This window comes from Anser brachyrhynchus, assembly GCF_964034855.1.
Source record: "Anser brachyrhynchus genome assembly, chromosome: 11".
Taxonomy (NCBI): Eukaryota; Metazoa; Chordata; class Aves; order Anseriformes; family Anatidae; genus Anser; species Anser brachyrhynchus.
In genome coordinates, this window is record NC_137706.1 from 21,981,957 (window position 1) to 22,002,440 (window position 20,484).

Genomic DNA, 20,484 nt, shown 5'->3' on the forward strand with positions numbered 1-20,484 from the left:
ACTACCTGTGTGAGGGGACGTCTCCGTGTCCCAGCAGTGTCCCTGCAGGGGGTTCGCACCCCGTCCGTGCAGGTTTTCGGCTCCCGCTGCTCCAGGCCCCACCACATTCCCTGCTGGTCACCACTCACTCCTTTCCCCATGGACTTCTTTCTCCTTTAGGAAAAGAAAATTGTCCTCACCTATTTTGCCCCAACGCCAGAAGCCTGCAAGCACCTCTGGAAGTGCGGGATCGAAAACCAAGCCTTCTACAAGTGAGTGCAAGGACGGCCATCCGTCCGTGCGCCTTGTTCTGTGTTTCCCGTGAGTCAGTCCCGGGGCAAGGCGAGGTGTGGGGGGCTCGGGCAGCCCCCTCCGGGTGGCCCTGGCAGCCCCCCCGGCCTCCACAGTGCCCGTGCCCCCCGGAGGCTCTGTCCCATTTGCTGGGCGATGGGGCTGATCCCACCGCAGCAAACCCTCAATCAGGAGATTAAAATTAGTTGTTTGGAGGTTAAGCCTCTAACACGAAGCGACCGGCACACGTCCTGTCCAGAGCACCAGATGTGTTTTAGCATTTTTCCTGTCAATCACGGCTCGTTCGGTGCCAGTCAGGGTGTGCCGGCGCATGGCTGCTACCTGCGCTGCTGTCCTGTGGCCAGCTGGGCTGCTGGGGGTGCAAAGGCAGCAGAGGAGGTGGTGGTAGGACTCAGGGAATGTTGTCTGACCTAAGATTCAGGGCTGGATTTTCAAAATAGGTCTGGGGAGGGTTTGGAGCGAGGTCACTGCTCTTCCCCAGGGCTGGAGAGCGCTGGGTCCCCACTCTGGTTTGGGCTGCCCAGAAAGGGTCGGGTTAGTGAGCACAAGGGGCTGCAGGGCAGGCTGTGGGCTGGGCTGTCTGCTGAGAAATCAGGGCAGAACGCCTTGGTTTTACTGTACGGTGGTTTACTTAAAAATAGCCGTCTTTGTGCTTTATAATGAGTTTTATTCTAATCAGTGAGATGTGAGATAAAGTGTCTAATGTGTTCTCTTTGGGAATACTGCAATCAGCAGCTGCAATCAGCAGGTTTCATTTCTCATTATATTAACATGGAATGAAATTGCAATATTGCTTTACAAATCTTTTTATGATTAATGCTGTCAGCACACTACGGCGGCATTACGTGCCCAGCAGAGTGGACTGCGGGCTTGTGGCGGTGCCGAACGGCCCCGGCCTGGGGGCGAGGGAGCGGCTGCCCTGGGGTGGGAGCAGAGGGGGGGGATCAGCATCCTGGGGCTCCTGACACTGAGCAGGAGCAGAGGGGGGGCTGCTCCCAGGGGCTCCTTGCTCTGAGCGGCCCCAGAGCCGCCAGCCTGCCCGTGCGGGGCCGATCCGTGCGTCCCATCTGGGATGGGGCTGGGGGCTCCTGTCCGAAGGCACCGATGGGTGTCCCTCTGCACTCCCCAGCCCCGTAGAGCCATCAGTCCCCAGCTCTGGGTGCAGGTGTAAAAGCAAAGCCAGCCAGGGCCCTGCCCTTGTGCACGGACCGTGCCCGTGTGCCCAGCAGCGGGGCGGCAGCGCGGGGCGCTCACGCGGCTCTCGGTGCCTTGCAGGCTGGAGAAGTCGAGCCAGGTCCGGACGGTGTCCAGCAGCAACTTGTTCTTCAAAGGAAGCCGGTTCCGATACAGGTGAATAACGACTGCGAGTCCCTGCTGGGCGTGCTTTCGGATGCTCCCTTGGCTGTGCTTCGGGTGCTGTGGTGCCAGCCCCGGGTCCTCCAGCAGCAGGACACCCACCCATTGCTGCCGCGGCAAGGCCATCACCACGTTCTCCCTATTTCACTGCTGACATTCATCTCTCCAGCTATTTTTTGTAGGAACAGGGCTGAAGAGGAAGGGAAAGCTCTGGGGGTTTTGCAGTGCCAGCTCCCTCCTGGCTGGCACGGGAGGGTCTGGATGCCTGGGGCAGGACCCCCTAGAGGGGAGGGGGCCCCACAGTGTCCAGCACTCCACGCCAGGAGAAGCAGCCAAGGGAGGCATCAGCCTGGCTTGTCCCTGCTCTTCCGATAACCCACTTGATACCAGCAAATATTTCTGCTTTCCCCCAGGCCTGTGGGGAGCAGCCCATGTGTGTGGGGATGTGAGGGGCCCGTGGGGGGGGGGAGCACTGTGCCCGCATGGCAGGCAGAGCCCCCAGGTCAGCGGGGTCCTGCCCACCTGGTCACGGCTGCTGTTCTTCACCTACCTGCAGTGGCCGCGTTGCAAAAGAAGTGATGGAGTCCAGCGCCAAGATCAAGCGGGAGCCGCCGGAGATACATCGGTAAGAGCCCGGCAGCAGCACCGGCAGGCTGCAGCCCACGGGGCTCGGGTACCGCGCTGCTCGGGGTGCAGAGGGGTCCCTTGGGCCCTGCTGGGTTCTGCTCAGCCCTGTTCCGTCAGACCAAGCCCTGGGAGGGAACGCTTATGAAAGGTTTTCAGAAGCTCGCTCCTATTTGCGTTCTCCAAGCTGCAAGAGCTCGTGGTGCGGGCTGTGTTCGCTGGGAAGGACGCAGGCAGAGTCTGCAGCCGCCTCCCGCAGCAGCCCTGTCCCTCGGTGCCGTAGCTCTGCGGGCGTCCCTGAGCCCAGGGCAGGCATGGCCCCACCGCTGCTTGGGGCAGGAGCAGAGCAGAGGGAGATCTGTGCGTCACTGGGCGTTTTGGAGGGACCTGTCCGAAGGCAGGAGGAGATGTCCCTGTCTGGGCCATGCCGGGTCCAGCCCGCGGGCTCTCACTGTCCCTGTTCTGTCCTCAGGGCAGGGCTGGTGCCGAGCCGGAGCTGCCCCTCCATCACCCACGGCCCCCGCCTGAGCAGCGTGCCCCGCACCCGCAGGAGAGCCGTTCACATCTCCATCATGGAAGGTAGGACACGGGGCGACCTCCTGGGTGCTGCAGCCAGCGCGGCCCTGCACACGGGCACACGCACATGGGCACACACAGGCGCACACATACACAGGCACGTGCACACAAAAAAGCAGATGCACACCCAAATGCATGTCCAGCTAAGAAGCCTGTGTGTGCTCATCTCATCCAGTGTCCCCAGGGCGAGCAAAGCACTGACAAAATGCAGCCTGTCACCGCCGCCCCGGCTGGGGCCGTGCCAACAGCACCGTGCCTGCACGCGGCCCCAAAGGGGGCTGGAGAGCACAGCTAGCTGCCGGTGGGCGCGGAGAGCAGCCCAGGGTGCTCTGCACGGCTGCAGGTGTGCTTGTGTTAGCTGTCGCCTTCTGTTTCTCGGCATTTAGAGTCTCTGAAGTCTGGCCAGTAAGGTTGTGCTCAGAAATATTTAATGCAAAGGCGACCGAGACCCAGCTCCTGCCACCCCAGCCGCCGCAGGGTCTGCCCTGCTGCCCTGCAGCCCTGCTGCCAAACCACTGGCACCCGCCTGGGGAACAGGGAGGGTGGTGAGGGAGAGGAGGGGACGGCCCGGAGCCTGGGGCACCCCCTGCCCAGAGGACCCCCACAGCAGAAGCAGGGTTTGTGCCCATCGGGGGAGTTCGGGGCTGGTTTCCGTGCTGATTTTTGGGGCACCTCTGCTGCCCTATTAACAGTGAGCGCCCTCTCCTCACCTCCCATGGGTGCCGTTACAAAATGGAGAGGGCATTAAATAGCCCCACACGATAAATCACCCGGCGCCTGGCAGCTCGCACCCTGCCCTGGCAGCTGCGTTTTGTCGCTCTCACTTCAGCGGGGTACCGTGAGAGCGCGGAGCCCAGAATAGCCCTGACACGCAGCCCGCGGCACCAGCACTGCCTGCCTCAGCTGAGCCGCGGCCGGGCGGCCGGCCCCGCGCCTCCTCGGCCCCCGCGGGCGCCCCGTGCCACCATGGTGAAGTGCCTGGTCAAAATCAAAACCAAAGTCAGCGTCCACCTGCGGCTCATCAACCACTGCTGCCGGGAGGTGCGGGTCCGGGTGCTGGCCCTGGGGCCGCGGCTGCTGGCCCGGGCTCTGGGGGCTTTGCCTCTCCTGCCCGCTCTCCCTGCCCCCGATGTTCGGCACGCACCAGGTGAGGCGGCGGGTCTGGGTGTCCGGGGGGGTCCCACAGCCACAGCCCCAGGGGGGCGCGGGATGCGGGCCAGGATGTGGGGAGCGCCTGGTGTCTCCTCCGATGGGACGTTATTGCACACACCCTCAGCAGCCCCAGTTTTGGGGCTGGTCCCGGCTTTCCCCAGGTTTCCCAGCTGTTGGTGCCGGTCCCACGGAGCAAGGAGGTGGCAGGAGCGGTTGGGCTGGGGGCAGCGCCTCTCGCTGAGTGGTGATCCCACCGGGGGTGCAGCGGGAGCAGCGAGGGGATATTTGTGCTTGCTTTATGAGACACAGAGAGCAGCTGTCAGGGTGAGAAGGCGCCGGTTCCTGCGCTGCGCTTAGCGCCCCAGCTGCCCCCACGCTCGGTGCCTCCGCTGGCACCCGCCTTAAGCCCGGCAGGATCCGGAGGCATCCGGGGAGGATTTACACGCGGGAGGTGGCAAAGCCCAGGGGAATGCGGGCAGGACGGCCGCTGGGCTCCTTTCCTTCACGTTTTGGCAGGGGGCATGGCCGGGGCAGCCAGGGACGCCCTGTCCCACAGAGCGTCGGTGCACGGTGTCCTCCCCACCTGGGGAAGCGTCCCCTGAGGCTCGAAGCGGGGCCGGCTCAGCCCGGTCACCCTCAGCGGCTGCGGGGCGGCGATGGGGCTGCGCTGAGCCTGGCCAGCACCGCGCCAAGCTCCCTCCTTCGTGCAGGGGACGCTGCGGTGGCAGCACCTCCCCCCCACCGCGGTCCCTGGGGACCTCTGCCTCTCTTGCTGTGAAAACTGCAAGAAACAAGCGGCACTTTTGCAGGTCCTTTTGGTATTTCTGTTTTTTTCTGTTACTCAGGAGAAAGAGCTCCCCCTTGCCCTGCACGCAGGGTTCAGCCTTGTAAAGGGCAGCCCTGGCTGGGCTGTAACTCTAGCTCTGCCAAGCATGTGGCAGGGCACGCTGCCGCGTGGCTATTTCTGCTACTCTGTGTGTGTAAGAGATTTTTTGTAGTGCATCAATAGGACCTGGTGCTGCTGCAGCCCCCGTCCTACGTGCGGCTGCTCCCAGGGCTGGGCTCGGGGCTGGGCTCAGCCCGGAGCCACCTTGGCATTAAGGAGGCCTCGCCGCGGCCCTGAGCTGCTGCTCGCCACCGGTTCCTCCCTGCGGGAAGGCTCCACATGAGCCAGAGGCTTCTCCGTGAGGCACTTGCAGTAGGACGGGAGCACAGGACGCCCTGTGCTGTCAGGTGGAGGTGTCTAGGGACGGGCACGTGGGGCTGGAGGCAGCAGGCGTTTGTCCTTCTCCAGTGCCGTGCTTCACTCCCAGCTGAAGGTTATCTGCGCTGAGAGCGGCTGGCAGGGGTGCCTTTAAGCGAGCCGTGAGCAAGGGGAAGCTGTCGCCCTCCAGGCTGCCAGAGGCTGCAGCACTGCGAAGCGGTGGTGATTGATGACAAACCCGGGCCCCTGCCAGCAGCCTGGCCGCGGTCCAGGCGAAAAGCTCGCGGCGGTGACAAGTCACGCGCCCGCCGGGGAGCCGCCTCTGCAGTCACAAGCGGCACAAAAAAGGGGCTGAGCGCTGCCCAGGGCTGCTGCACAGGACCCGGACTGCTCTGCAGGTGTCAAAAAAAAAAACCACCCACCGCCAACCAAACAATAAATAAAAAAAAAAAAAAAAAAAAAGAAAAAACCCACCACCACCCAAAAAAATAAGTAAAAAACACACAAAAGCCGAACAGGGTGCCATGGGCTGCTTTCCCAGACGTCACCCAGTGCTTTGCGCCCACCCTGCGCTGGGGACACCGGGTAGGGCTGGGGGCAGCGCATGGCAAGCGGGCGGTGTTGGGGGGGTGGGGGGGGGGGCTCTCCCGGCCCCCCAGCACCACTGAGCACCTCTCTCCCCGCCCAGGCCTGGAGTCGCTGCGTGACAGCGCCCACTCCACCCCGGTGCGCTCGGCCTCCCACGGCGACGCCTTCGTGCCCCCCGGCCGTGGCGGCCGCGCCGAGAGCAGCGAGCGGGTGGCCGTCATCGCCGACGAGAGCTACAGCCCGGCCGACAGCGTGCTGCCCACGCCGGTGGCCGAGCACAGCCTGGAGCTGATGCTGCTGTCGCGGCAGCTGAACGGGGCCCCGTGCAGCATCGAGGAGGAGAAGGAGTCGGAGGCCGGCACCCCCAGCGCGGCCGAGGCCGAGGAGCCGGGCGAGCTCCGCGCCCTGTGCCTGGGCGCCGGCGGCCGCGGCGGGACACGGGCGGAACAGGTGAATAAGTTTGTTTTAAGTGTCCTCCGTTTGCTCCTTGTGACAGTTGGACTCCTCTTTGTTTTGCTCCTTCTCCTGATCGTCCTTACCGAGTCCGACCTTGACACTGCCTTTTTCCGCGATATCCGCCAGACCCCCGAGTTCGAGCAGTTCCATTACCAATACTTTTGTCCCCTCAGGCGATGGTTTGCCTGCAAAGTCCGCGCCGTGGTAAGCCTGCTCATTGACACCTGAAGGCAGGAGCCGCCACAAAACTAGCCAGGCGGACTCGGGAGAGACCTGCTGCTGTCCCCAGCAAGCGGGACCTTTGTGGCACCTTCGGCTCTTGCAATAACTCCTTCTCCCATGACCCCGAGTACAGTGCTGCCTAGGACGTTTCTTTCCAGGAGGACGAGAGGGGTAGACGCAGACCAGACACTTGCCCTTCCCTAGCCTGCTCGGCCGCTGCTTCCACCCCTGGAGCCCGCAGAATAAGTTAAGGTTTCAGTTTTGATTTTTTCACAGCCGCGTGTGTTACTTTTGGAAGTACCGAATAAAGAGAGGAATTTATTTTACTATTACCACTGATCATTGTACGAGCATCAGCCAGCGGCTGAGAGGCCAGAGATGCTGTATTACGCAGGAGCTTTAGCAATGGTGCTACTGAGTTTTAATTTAAACACTCGTGTATCGTTACGTTGTCGAATCCGCCACTGTGCGCCACGCCGCCGCCCGCCAAGCACCGCTTTGCAGAGAGCGCTCCTTCCGAGCCGGAGCCTCCCGCGGGGGCACCCCCCGGCCGGCCTCGCCCCCACGCCGGCTCCTTCTGACGCAGGCGGCCGTGGCCCTCGCCCTGCGCCACGCGCGGCCTCCTGGGACTGTCTCCGCGCCGTGGCCGGTCCCTGTCCGGGTGCCCACGGCACCGCGCTTCGCTGCCGCGGCTCCGGGCCCCGCACCGGTGGGCGAGAGCTCGGCCAGCCCCCGGCGCACGGCTGGGGATGGTTAGGAAGCCAGCCAGCCTCGGAAAGCTGTACTCCTTTTGTACAAACAAAGAGACTGTTTCAACGTATATTTTAACAACGAAAAGCTATTTTGTTATTGAACCTAACCGAGTCTTTTTTTACTTTACGGATTGGGTGAACGCGGTGCGCTGTACCAAGGGGCTGGAGCCGAGCGAATGGTGTAAATGTTTTTGTAGACTGGAAGCCTAACATCAGTTTAACGTGCTACTAGTTTTGGAATACAGAGAGGAGCTCTAATTTTATGACTTTTCTGAAGATAAAAAGGACAGACCTACCGGAGCAGAGGTAACACTGGAAAAGCCAATGGACAACCATTAGACCTATCTATTCTTAAGCAAAAATAAACAAAAAAAATAGCTCATTGTACTTGTGACATAGCCGCCGGGACCTTCAGTTACCTGGGAAGCGTAACAGTCTCTTACACAGGGAGCAATAAAAGCCAGTTCTGTTAAGTTTTGGACGAGAAGTTGGACGTACTCAACGCAGGGAGACCAGACGAGCGAGTTTTATTTCATCTCAGGGAGAGATTTTACGTAAGCTGGGGCCATAACTGCAGTTTTAAGCAGCCCGATTCCCGCGCTCCTGCCCGAGCGGCCCGCCAACCATCCCCGGTGGGGCGGCCCCGGGCAGCGGCGCCCGGCACGGCGCGGTCACGGCTCACCCCGACGCCGCCCGCTCACGGCCCGGAGCCGAGGGGGCCGGCGTCCCGCGGTGGCGCTGAGCCGACAGGTGAAGTCCCGAGCGCTGCCAGGAGCCGGAGGATGGGTTTTTACATGATACCCTGTTTTATGCAACATAGCGAAATTAACTCTTAGTGTAGTGTTCCTACCTCAGTCTGTAGTTAATGGTGTTTCTATGCAGTGCGTGATAGTCTCAAACTCGACATTTCTCACCCCAGGTTAAAGATGCAGTATTCCCTTGTTTCAGCTGCTGCCGTACCCGCGTGGTGTCACCTCGGCGTGCCGCCTGCCCCAGCGGCCGCCCCGCTCTCAATACTTTGTACGTTAGGCACCTTCCTTCGAAAGAAACGCGATGCGTCCGAGTAGTGACCTTGGAAACCTTTTCCATCAGCTTACTTTAGGATAGCTATAAATGCCAGACCTAGGTTACCTCTGCAGTTTTCACCCAGCATTTTACTGCAAAAACCACGAGAACTGGTAATTTTTCATTGTATGTTTTTCCTGTATGTTCCATATTATGTCTTGTGTTTCACTACCTGTTAGTTTTACCTGTCTTTATATTAAAATGTTGTTTCCATAGATTCTTATATCAGAAAAAAAAATATCTCGTAATAGCATACTGCATCTTTAAGCAGTAGACAGTAAAATACCTGAAAATGTGAATTTCTTAGTTTTCATAAAAAGAAAAATCTAGAAATTAACCTTTCATGTGCCAAATACTGTAAGTTACATTTTCCTTCAAAAATGTACCTTTTTCTACATACTCAATATCTTAGTTAGCATAAAATCATTGGTGCCATGAAAAGTATTTTTAAATTTAAATAAATATTTAAATATCATGAAAACCCGGAGTTGGTATGAGAGTCGTTCAGTGCTTGTGGTGTCAGTGTTCGTTGCTCGAGTACAAACCGTACCCGAGCGCAAGGTGCGGGCAGAATTTGGCTGCCCCGAGAGGCCCGGGCCGGCCGCCGGGGCTCAGGGCAACCCAGGGAGAGCCAAAAGCCGGCGCCACGAAGCGAGGGGCTGGCAGGCTCTCGCCCTCAGGAGCTGCATCAGCGCAGGGCTGGCACGCAGCACGGCCGTACTAGCCCAGCAGCCTCTCACCCGTGTTTTGCGTTTGGTGTTGGCCACACGTGGCACGTGAAAGGGCAGCTCGTTGAAGGTGGAGCACTTCCCGGTGCAGGAAGGGGAGCTCGGGGCCAGCGCCCTGCACCCCATAGCCCAGGAGCACAGCTCCGCTTCCGCGCCCACCTCGGGGCTCATCGCCCAGGGGCTTCTGTGTCTGGTCACCGTGGTGGCAGCCGAGGGACCTTCCCCCTGCCCCCTGCAGGAGGGACACCAGGAGGCACCGGGCAGCTTCCTTATGGGTTTCACTGCAGGCGTGCCAGCCTTGTGGTGGGAACAGCACACGAGCGAACGCTGCAAGTTCTTTAACGAAAATCATTAAGCAGTGTCTCATACACTTAGCAAGTGTTTTTTTCTTTTTTTTAAATATGACCTAAGTATTGAGGAAAAACACGTTTTGGTACAAACCACTGTAATTGACTGCAGTAGTAGGATTAGTTTTTGTTTTTAATTAAAGAAGGGAATGCCAAAGCTAGTTTAGAAAATTTATTTTAGAGCTTTTAAAAATACACTTTTGTCCTGAGAGAATGCAATTAGCTTAAGAATTGCTTAATAAAAATTAAACATATCATGCAAAAAAAAAAAAAAGCATTTATTGTTCTTTGAACACATGAAGGCGACCACTGGAGTTGCCGCCCACTAAGATGTTCCTACTGGGATGGACAACATTAATGGAGCACACCGAGCCCAAGTAATCAACGTTATAAAAAGAGTGCAACAATTTTCCAGTATCTTGGTAGACTTCTATCTGTCTCGGCCGTGCCATACTGCCCACCACAAAGCAGTCTTCTTGTTTGGGGTCCCATATCGCTCTGAACCTAGTTAACCAGCGTCCTGTGTTATTGTTATGCCTTCAGAGAAACAAATAGGAAGAAAGAGAGAAATATTCTTATTGAATTCAGTACCATCATTTACATCATATTTGCTCAAACCATCTCCCCTGCCTCCTCAGCCAGCACCACTTTCAAACACTGCACAGATCCATTCAGGGCATCGCTGTCCTGTGACGGGTGGGACATGACAAAGAAACATAAGGGAGCAAGAGAAACCAAGCGATACTTTGACACGAATGATTATTTGTCCGAGCAGTTAGACTTACAGCTGCACATTGTAGGGAAAGTTGGCTAACAATGCATCAAGCCTCTTGATAAACTGCAAATTAAGAATTTTCAGGCCAGTCACTGACCAGTGCCCTAGTGAGGCAAGCCTGACAATTCTTCCTTCCGGAGAACAAACCTATTCTGCAAGTGTTGAGACTCTACTCAGGAACATGTTCCTCACCGTTAAGAAGTAACCTTTGATATTAAAACCAAAAACAACAAATAAAACAAACAAACAACAAAAACCGCATAAAGAAAAAGCATTCTGAAACAAAACATTTCAGAAGTCACAAAAAGGTCTGCTCCCGGTACACAGCAGACATTAAAGCTTTCCTGCAGACTTCACGGACTCAAGGGCAGGCTGTGTTCCAGCCTTGCCTTACGAACAAAGCCACCGCAGGCGACCCAGGGGACCAGGGCAAGTTCTCAGGCCAGGAGAGCTCCGCGGCCGTGCCCCTGCAGCAGCAGCTAAGTGCACCGCGCTGCAGCCTCCCGCTGCACTCCCACAGCTGCTGCTGAGGGCCAACTCTTCAGCCCCACGCGTTCAGCTTACCTGACAGTGCTGAGAACTGCAACAGTAGACGACAAAGAGCTGGTGTCGTAGACCCTTTAAAATGAATTAGTGTGTTAGTAAGAGGAACGTGTTAAAAAAGGCAGCCCTTTCCCCATAAAGCACTTTGCACGGATCAGCTCGGCCCAGACCAGGCAAGACTGGAGTACAGCGACAAAGAACACAGCCGTCCAGCTGGGGTACGAGCGCTAACGTCCCAACTGCGATTTTCAAATACTTCTAAAATGGATTTGCTTTTAGCTAGAATTGAAGGTCATCCCTTCTCAAAGTCATTAGAAAGGTAGAAAAGAGGCTTGCTACAACAAATGAAAGGTTTCTCTAGCCCAGCATCTTGTCTATTTAGTCACTGCACAAAAAGGATGCCCAGGGAAAAAAATGCAAGAGAAGGGAAACACAGACACTGTTAACAGCTTCCAGTGTCAGGACTTCCTCAGCCAGGTGTGAGCTCGATTGACTGAGAAACCATCAACAGCAATCCTGGGCTCTCCTTCACCCCCTGTAAATCTTTAGGATCCCCAGCGGCCTGGGGCAAGTTCAGCAAACTGCTGAGTGAAGACTAGCAGCACCTGTAGGTTTTCCGGTTCATTGTTAAATATTCTTCAGGAAAATAAAAAAAATTAAAAAATTAAAAATCATGCAGCATTAAAAATGCCTACACAAGAAAACCAAATCAACTCTCAAAGACAGGTAACGAAGGCAGGAAACAACAAACTCTATCGACTGGTATTCTCCATAATGTTTATTCTTTCCCACACAGTCTTACCTCAGTTTATCATCAGCACACACTGTCACGACTCTGTTGCCAGTTACAGGTGAGAAGTATGCAGAAGCAACGCTTTTTGTGTGTCCATTAAGAGAGCTCACAGGCTTGTTCCCATCAGACTTCAGGTATCGAACATCATAAATACGAACATCCCTGTAACACACCACACAGAGCACTTTACCAGGTGGCAGTTAAATAACCAGTGGTTTTATTTTCCATTTACCAAAAAAAGCCTCAAAAGACTGCCACACATTTTACCTGAACTGTGCTTAGAACTACTTCAGCAATGCATATCAACAACTACAACAGCGAGTGGCTCTACAGGATTTTGTGAGCACCAAAACCACCCCAAATGAACGGCACAGTAAAACACCTCTCCACTGGGATCTCTCAAAAAAACAGAAACAAAACAAACAAAAAAACAACAACAAACCACCAAAACACAGCGACTCCAAAGCCTATTTGAAAGGTGAAGATAAGTCAAATTATATTAAGTTTTAAACTCTGCTAAGAACTAAAAAATTTTTTTTTTTTTTAAGAAAACAACACACAAAAAAACGAACTATGTACTGAGACTGAGAACCTGCCTCCCTCCCCAACAGCTGGTCCCACTCTCCAAACCTGCCACTTATAGCTGACGTCAAACACCGATGCAAAGGGAACATTTCATATACACAATAACTGCAGTTCATGTTGAGCTACATACACTGAGCCAGCAGCAACGAAATACTGTTTATTCACTGGGTGAACGTGGACTGTCCTCGTTATTTTGAAGCCAATGTTAGCAGAAAGCTCTAAAGATGTTCCTGGGGTCCGTCTGTCCACAACAGCGACGCTGCCGTCCCAGTACCCTACTATTGCAGTGGAGGCGTTATCTTCCAAAAAATCAAAGGAGGATAAGCTTCCTTCACTTCTGCATATCTGCATATAGAAAAGGTCAAATGAAACTGAAATTATTCAACTAAATACACATTCACAATACCCAAAACACTGTGGGCATTTTTGCTTTTTAAATATACTAAAAATACTAAAGACAACTGCCTAATTTGATGACTCCAGCCTTAGCTATCCATTTAGGTAACCTTTCTGTCAAACTAGTATCCTTATTACAGCGTATATAATTAGCCATCCAGACCAACCTGACAACAGCATGTTGTGAATTCTCTGTTAAAACTCTCACAAGACCCTATTGCCTCTGTGTTCCTGTAATCCAACAACTGTTATCGTGAGCGAGGACTAATGATTGCGCTCCCTTCTCCAGTGCTGCAGAAACCTTTTCATCGTGTGCGGACACGTGAATTAGGCTTCCCGTAAGTTGGGAGATGAGTCGGGACGCCAAGCCATCCTATTGCACAGCAGCTTCCCCTCAAAGCAGCGATTAGCCCCAAGTACAATAACACTGCAGGAGCTTTCCACGTTCCAGCTCTGGCTGGGTGTGCAGACACTCTCCCCGTTGACAGCTGCATTCCCAATGGCAGCACTACTCCCTGAGGTATCACGAGATTCTTTAAACCACCCATTTCCTACCTCTAAACAGTACTGGTTTTGGAAAGAGGCGCATACTGCCTAAGTAAGGAGGTAGGAAACTAAATTCAATATAAAATTGCAACTGCCTCACCCACAAGTTGGGAGTGACCAACTTGTTACCAAGTCTTATTGACTGGGAAGCATCTCCATACTTCCATGGTAATTAAAGGTTCCTTCACGTGCCCTTGTGGAAATTGAAAGTTAAAATTTCATGCTAGCAACCATCAAACAGTAACTCGGGTGCAATGACACTAAAACTTGGCAGCACACACTACGAGATTTCTACGGAGTCTGCAGCACAAGCGAGGGAGCCCTCACCTCATCAAAGATCGCCCTAGTCACGTCACCGCATCGCAGAACATCGTGGCTTAGGGACAGCAAATGAGCAGGGTTAGATGGAGAGAAGTGCATGCAGTTGACCGAGTAGTTGTGTGGAATGAAGACATGTGCTCCTTCTTCAGTCTTACAGTCCTGAAAAACAAAAGCGAGTCGACGGACACGTACAGATCATTATTTCCATTAATTCATTCTTCCTATTAATTACCACGACTTTCAGAGTGAAGTCTCTCTTTCAAACGCTGTCTTCCCTGAATAGCTGTACGGAGGAGGCAGCAGGTGCTTGGTGAGGGGAGGCACAGTGCAGGCAGCAAGGCAGCCAGGCTGCTTTGGGGCACAGCTTGCCCAGGCTAACGTCTCACTGGGACCGAGGGAGTTTCAGCTTAGCAAGGAAGAGGGAACTGTCCTCACGTGCACTGTTCAGCACACTGCTGACAGGCTTGGGCCTCCCTCCAGTACCATTTTCACCACTATATAAGTAATTTAACTCAAAAGAGCGCCAAGTTACCACTGAACCCCTTGCTGAGTATGCTGATACATGCATATGCTTTTAACAGCAGAACATGGACGTGCTAAGTTGCTTACAGCTCAAGCTAAACTACATTCACCCAAACTGAACGTAAAGCACCATCTCCTGTATCTTCTCTTCAAACCTTGGTATCCTTCCAGCTCCGATAATTTAGAAGAAACCAAGCGCTCATTTTGGAACAAGTCATTCCACAAAGACTACTCCCAACTTGGTAAAGTGCAACTCCCTTCATGAAGGGGAAAAAAAAAAAAGAAAAAAGGAAATCACGAGGGAAGACAGTAATTTTAACATTTCTAGGCTTCCACGTGAAATGTCTTTGCAAGGTCACAAAGAAAGCCTGTGGCATTCAGAAACCTCAACCAGATCATGCTTCTCAATAGGAAGCTGCAGCAGCTCTGCAGTCTCAGCTTTCTATGCTGCACTTTAAAAATCTTCACAATTGAGCCGAGTCTCATAGCTGAAGCTAGTCAATCAATTTCCCGAATCTGTCAAAGTTGAAATGACTCAAGAGAAACTCCACAGAAAAGGTTAATAGCATTGCAAACAACGAAAAGAAAATCTGTATGTGTGCAAACGTCAAGCAGCTAGTTTAGATGACGTGGGATCAGAGAAGAGGGTGGGAGGGAGGCTAGAAAGGTGTAAGTCATGGGCATGAACAAAGATTCTTGCTGCAGGAGTAATTAAGGCACTTCAAAATCCATAATGAGGCTATCTGCAAAGCCCTCAGCAGTTTTCAAATTCCCAAATGCTAAGCTATTTTTCAGAGGCAATGTATGTAAACATGTGTCAGCATATACTAGTACAGCCACTTTTATTTCTGCTATCTGGAAACACAGCGACTCACTGCATCTACCCAAAATTTATATAAAAACCCAAATACTTGAGCATCCATCTACCCTCACTATCCAAAACCTAATTATGGTATTGCTAACGGGGTACTGTAACTAGATCCCGAATCTTTCAGCTGTGAATTGTAATTTTAACCCTCACTGGGTTTCAGCTAGCGATCCATTTTCTTCCTCTCTCCTCCCTAAAATTACCAGTTTCTTCCCACAAAACCAGGGCTTGCGAAGGACCAGACTTTTCGAACAACTCCAGTGAGCCTCAAATTAACAGACACCCTGGTGTTATCCGCAAAAAATAACGAGTACAAAACACCTTTTCAAGCCAAGAAAAGGACGCTCCAGCCTGTGCCCCACCCGCGCCCAGCCTGCCACAGACACTTCTGCCAGGCGAGGAGCACGCAGAGGACTTACGACGTTCCAGAGGCCGATCTGCCCGTACTTGTCTCCAGCTGCCACAAAGATGATGCTTTCAGAAGGATGGATGGCCACGGAACATACTCGATTTTTCACAACCTTCTTGACATTATCTTCGCTGAGGACCATACTGTTCAGGCTGTATTGGTATCTAGAGAATATCATTAAAATATGAGCTGTGAAAGAGAAGAAAGAACTAGACGAGACCCAGTTTTTAGCTGCTGCCTTCAGATTACCTCTTCATGTCACACGTGTGCTTTTCGGTATCATTGGGTTTCGTCTACAGATTGAAAGGAAAAGAAATTATAATATCAGAATTAGACTACTTCAAAGCCAAATTAATTTATGTAATCTAAAAATCACTAATTATAGCTAGCAATACCTCGCTTATTTTCATCCATGTAGCCAGTAAATCCTCTGTCAATTTGCTGTTCTCCACCTGATTTTCTGGAACCATTGGCAGAGGTCCGGCTGGAACCTGAGGCTGTGGAATGACATTAGCAATTTTCGTAACTCAAATCAACTAAAACTACGAATAAGGTGAAGTGTTATTTTCTGCACACCAGATATTCTGAGAACACATCCACTCTAATACAAGAAACATTTCAAAAAAGAACATTTCAAAAAAAAAAAAAGATTTTACCTCAAGAATTTACTTCGTTATTGACACTAACACACCCTCCCGAACGTCTGAAGGTTTTTACAATAAGCTTAGCAATGGCAAGTGTTATGAATCTACTTCACTATAGCACCTTTTTTGTAATGCTTCTGTGCATATGCACAGGCTTCTCTAACCCGTCCCCATCTTACATATTCCTCCTCTGCTCCCGGCTGGGCAGGCAGCTCCAGCACTGGGGCTCCTGACGGCTCTACTTTTTGCAGGCGCATAGATCTTCGCCGTACTGTTTCATCTTCCGCCTTCTTAGACTTAGGTCTACAACAAGTAAAACATTTCAAAATTAACACAGTTAGATAACGTAAGCCCTCAGCATTTAAGTAAATCGCTACGGAATAGGTTCTTATCTGCAGCTCTGACACCGCAGTGTTCTGATCGACTTTAGGAGCATTGCGATTACTTTTTCTTTCAGCGATGCAGCAACAAAAAGAGCAGTTAGCAATGCATATATACTGATGACATTTATGTTTCCCGTGTAATACATCCTGCCACTGTTGCTTTTCTTCCCCACCCTCATTTATAATTCGTCCTTCCACTCATTGATCTAGTCACCTTTTTCTCTCCTTTCCTTGCTTATCTGACTCTCTTTTGCATTTCAGCTCATTTTTCGGCTTTGCCTAACACTGCTTTGGCACTGCCAAATGTCTTTTCTTCAACAATTGCTTATCCTATCCCTTGCATCTGTTTCTCCCCCCAAACCCTTTCTTTCCCATGCCCTTTCCCATCATTTGTTCTCATCATGTAACATTTATTTCTTTAGCCATCATGCAGAAATATCACAAGTGGAAAAAAAAAACCAACACTTAAATTACCTTAATACAAATTTCATAAAAATAGCAAGTTCTGTAATTTGATGAAAAGGGTATTCATACTAGCATTTTCTTTCCATAGGATGGCAGAGGAGAGCCACTAGCTAGAGGAGCTACCCATCTACAAATTCATACAGCCTAGGATAATCAGTTATGCAGATTCAGCTTTGGAGAGTGACTCATCATTAGCTCTCCCTCTTGCTGGTATCTGCTAAGTGCAGGTGGTAGCGCTAAAACAGTTAAAACTCAATGAAGGAACAATGATACGAGTCTCATACGCAGTTGTTTTACCTTTTAGTGACATTAGATTGTCTTTTAGTTGCAATTTTGTGAAGTCTTGCAGCTGACTTAAAAAGAAAAAAAAAGAAGATTAAAAATATATCTAACAAGCATAAAAGGTCAACCTGTATAAAGGCTGCAAGGCTGCAGTAAACTATATTGTAATTGCTCATAACAGTAACAACAAGGGACTGTTAAATATCAGACTGTTTTTCCTGCTTTGCACTGGTCTTCCGCGTACCCGCAAGAATTCCCCCATTTCTGTGAACGGTGCAACGGGGCACAGCAGAGCCTGAACATTCTGTAGCCGTTTCCTCCCAAAACAATGAGATTATTCCAAATGTTGTGCACCAGACACAGAAAGACATTTAAAGCAGAAAACGGAACCACACAGGCCTAGGTTCACAAGGTTTTCGTCATCACGTTTTGAAGATGTGCATTCAGTTCATTCAGACCGCAGGAAAGCTTAGCCACGTCCAGCCCGCCGGCAGGACCGCTGCCCCTCCACGCCTGCAGCCCAGCAGCACGACCCCTGGCGCGCGCGGTTCCAGGCGCTGCTGGGGCTGGGCACCCACGGCCAGGGCCACCCTAGCTGATGGCTCTGGCCTTCGTCCTGCAGGCAGCGCTGTGACCTGCCTTTGCTGACCTCTCTGAGGGTAACTGGAAGAAAAGGAGTTATTTTTACTCAAGCTGCAGTCTTAGTGGTAAGGAAGGAGTCTCACTGCCTCCCAGACAGGCCCAGCTGCAGCAGTGTGCTCGACTGCCCCCAGGCTGGTGCTCACCTGGCCCTGCTGGGAACAGGGCACCAAGGGGATTTTGCTCACCCAGCTTTCCGTAATGTCACCTAACTGCCTCCCCCCCTTGGAGGGAGCAAACTAGCAACACAAAGTGCCAACGTTTAATCCAGTCAGGGCAGTGCTGATGCCCTCTCCTGATGCCCCTGGTGCTATCAGGGCAGGGTTTCACAACGACAGGGGCGGCAGGCTGCTTCTTGGGGCATGAGCGTCCTTACGGTCGGGAGGGAGCACAGCGGCACTAGGCAGGATCTACACAAACCTCGTGCAGCTTTAAGGCAGCGAAGAATTTCGCGTTTTCTGTAATGTTCTTTAGTCTCTTCCTTTCATAAGCTGATAACTGCGGGTATCCATCCTACAAAAAGAAAAGCGAGACAGACCTCAGCATAGTTACATGGCACGCCAGAGGCGGCCCAGGCTTCTGGGCCGTGAGCCTCTAAGTTGGTTGTCTGGACTGTGCAGAAGTGGTTTGATGTACTTTTAAACAAACAAAAGGCACACTAACTGGGGTGATCCCCTACCAATGCCAGCCTATAGAGGTACTAGCACGTGTTACAACGCCGACTGCTAGCATCGATTCTGCAAGAGGGCCCGCTCATCACAATCTTCCTACAACCGAACCAGAACCGGAGCGAAACAACACGCAACTTACGACTTAGCAACACGGCCAATGCGGCGCCTGAACAGAACACAGCTCTGCTCCGCTTTGTCTTTTAGAGGAAGAGGCGGCCCGGGCAAATTGAAACGGTGATTTAAACACGAACGAGCGCTGACAAAACTTTTGTATCTCATCTCTACCCGGCCACAGAGCTCCCCGGGCGGTGGTTATGGCCCACGGGAAGGCGCTGGTGGTTTTGGCACCGGGCTGCACAGCCTGCGGCCGGCAGCGGGACCTCTCTCACCCCTCAGACGTTCCGAAGGGGTAAAACGCGGTCTGCCGAGGTCCGAAGAGGGAAAACGATCCCGCAACGCGGCGAAACGCCCCCGGCTTCGCCTTCCCGGGCCCCGCGGGGCGCCCGCCGCTCACCTGCGCCGCTCCTCCGCCGTCGCTGCCGTCGCTCTCCGCGTCCCAGCCGCCCTCCGAGCCGCTGCCGGCGGGGGAGGCGGCGGGGGCCGGGCTGGGCGGGCTGCCGGGGGGCGTCCCGGGGGGCTCGGCGCGGAGCCTCTTCCCCGCCGCCTCCTCCCCGCCGTAGGCGCCCAGCAGCCGCTTCTGGGGCATCCGCCGGCCCGCCACGGAGAGCGGCGTGAGCAGCACCCGCAGCTGCCTCCCCGGCCCCGCTCGGCGCTCGCCCTGCTCCGGGCCTCGCCGCGGCTCGGCGCCGCCGGTGGGGGTGCGCTCCTGAGGGGACGAACGGGGAACGGTGAGCGGGCCCCGCCGCCAGCCGCCGGCCGCCCTCCTCACGGCGCCCGAGCCGCCCCCCCCCGGCACCCCCCAGCCCCGGACCTGCTCCCGCTGCCGGCTGAGCGGCGATAGCTCCTCGGGAACCGCCGAGCCGGGCTCTGAGAGCGCCATGGCTGGGCCGAGCTGAGGCCGGGGGCCGCCCCTCACGGGGCGGGAGGCGGGAGGCGGGAAGCGGCGGCGAGGCCGCCGCTTCCCGCCTCCCGCCTCCCGCCCCGTGAGGGGCGGCCCCCGGCGCGTGTGGGGTTCTTCCACGAGCAGCGGGGGGCTCGAGCAGGGCTCCGGGCGCACCGGGAGGGAGGGATGTCATCCAGAGGGAGCCGGGCAGGGCGGGGAACAGACCGAGGTTCGACACGGCCGAGGGGAAGGTGGCGCGGCTGGGCCGCGGGAAGCCCGCTCTGCCTTCCTCCCGAGGCCCCGGCGGGAGCGCTGCGGGCAGGCGCGGGGACCCCGGCACAAGGAGGGTGTGGGGACGTCGGAGGGGGGGTCACGGAGACGATCAGAGGCTGGAGCGCCTCTCCTGGGTGGATGGCTGAGGGAGATGGGGCTGGTGAGGCTGGAGGAGACAACCAAGGAGGCCTTACAGCAGCCTTACGGTACCTGAAAGTGGCTCTGAAAAAAAAAGAGAGCAACTTTTTGCACAGTCATATAATGAGAGGACAAGGTGGAATGTTTAAAAAAAAAAAAACAAAAAACGGGGGGAAATTTAGATTAGAGGTTAGGAGGAAATTCTTCACTCAGAGGGTGGTGAGGCACTGGAACAGGCTGCCCAGAGAGGTTGTGGATGCCCCGTCCCTGGAGGCGTTCAGGGCCAGGTTGGATGGGTGACCTGACCCAGTGGGTGGTATCTCTGTCCACGCAGGGCAGGGGGGTTGCAATGAGATAACCTCTAAGGTCCCTTCCAACCTGTGCTGTTCTGTGACTCAGTCCACACGGGCACCTAGCACTTGGTGGCCCAGGACTGATGCATGAGATCAGAATCTTTGCTGGACAGCAAAGAGAAGTGATTAATTATACTCTGCAGCTTTATGCTGCAGCTTGACATGTTCAGGATAGAAAAAGTGTACTTTTTTTTTTTTAACAGTGAGGTTAATTGAAACAGCCTTGAGCACACTTCAGACTCACAGGATGGGTTATATAAAGTACTTGCTATCAGATTCCTTGCTCAGCAACAGCTGATGGAATCCTTTGCTGCAGTCAAGCAAAAAAACAGTTGGTTCTGCCCCTGCAGTGTCAGGCATGTCATAGAAATGCACATGTAGAAACAGATACACATCTAAACTCCTCCTGAACTTATCAGGGCTGCCTTATGTAAGGCAGGAAGGTAAAAGAAGGGCATATCAAATGCCCTTATCACAGCCATGGTGATCACACAGCTCCACACTGTAAAAACAA

General features: G+C 53.7%; 2 protein-coding genes across 4 annotated transcripts in view; one reads left to right on the top strand and one right to left on the bottom strand.

Annotated features, from left to right (window-relative positions):
* Positions 1-8,767, top strand: part of FRMD5 (FERM domain containing 5) — an 83,574-nt gene extending 74,807 nt beyond the window's left edge. For 2 of the 3 annotated variants that reach the window (XM_080551578.1, XM_080551576.1), the window contains exons 10-14: positions 160-251; positions 1,567-1,641; positions 2,204-2,272; positions 2,744-2,850; positions 5,892-8,767. In XM_080551578.1, coding sequence (XP_080407704.1) covers positions 160-251; positions 1,567-1,641; positions 2,204-2,272; positions 2,744-2,850; positions 5,892-6,475 — 927 coding nt within the window. In that variant the 3' untranslated portion in view covers positions 6,476-8,767. The remainder of the gene's footprint in view (positions 1-159; positions 252-1,566; positions 1,642-2,203; positions 2,273-2,743; positions 2,851-5,891) is intronic. The other variant, XM_080551577.1, reaches the window with a different exon arrangement.
* A 753-nt stretch (positions 8,768-9,520) lies between these two features.
* On the bottom strand, positions 9,521-19,289 carry WDR76 (WD repeat domain 76). The gene is made up of 13 exons (XM_080551587.1): positions 19,135-19,289; positions 18,718-19,029; positions 17,953-18,045; positions 16,909-16,964; positions 15,943-16,066; positions 15,515-15,616; positions 15,369-15,412; positions 15,130-15,283; positions 13,327-13,479; positions 12,188-12,402; positions 11,482-11,634; positions 10,701-10,754; positions 9,521-9,898 (listed from the first exon to the last, which is right to left on the bottom strand). Exons 1-13 carry the CDS (start codon positions 19,201-19,203, stop codon positions 9,640-9,642), a joined length of 1,788 nt encoding a protein of 595 aa, XP_080407713.1. The 5' UTR covers positions 19,204-19,289; the 3' UTR covers positions 9,521-9,639.
* Between the last annotated feature and the right edge of the window lie 1,195 nt (positions 19,290-20,484).

What these genes read in the sequence shown, in the direction of transcription:
- WDR76 (XM_080551587.1), bottom strand. Translation starts at nt 19,203, where the DNA reads ATGGCGCTCTCAGAGCCCGGCTCGGCGGTTCCCGAGGAGCTATCGCCG. An exon ending in CATGGATGAAAATAAGCGAG is followed by an intron (nt 15,413 to 15,514) that starts GTATTGCTAGCT and finishes TTCAATCTGTAG; the next exon opens with ACGAAACCCAATGATACCGA. An exon ending in GCAGTTCTCAGCACTGTCAG is followed by an intron (nt 9,899 to 10,700) that starts GTAAGCTGAACG and finishes GTTTCTCTGAAG; the next exon opens with GCATAACAATAACACAGGAC.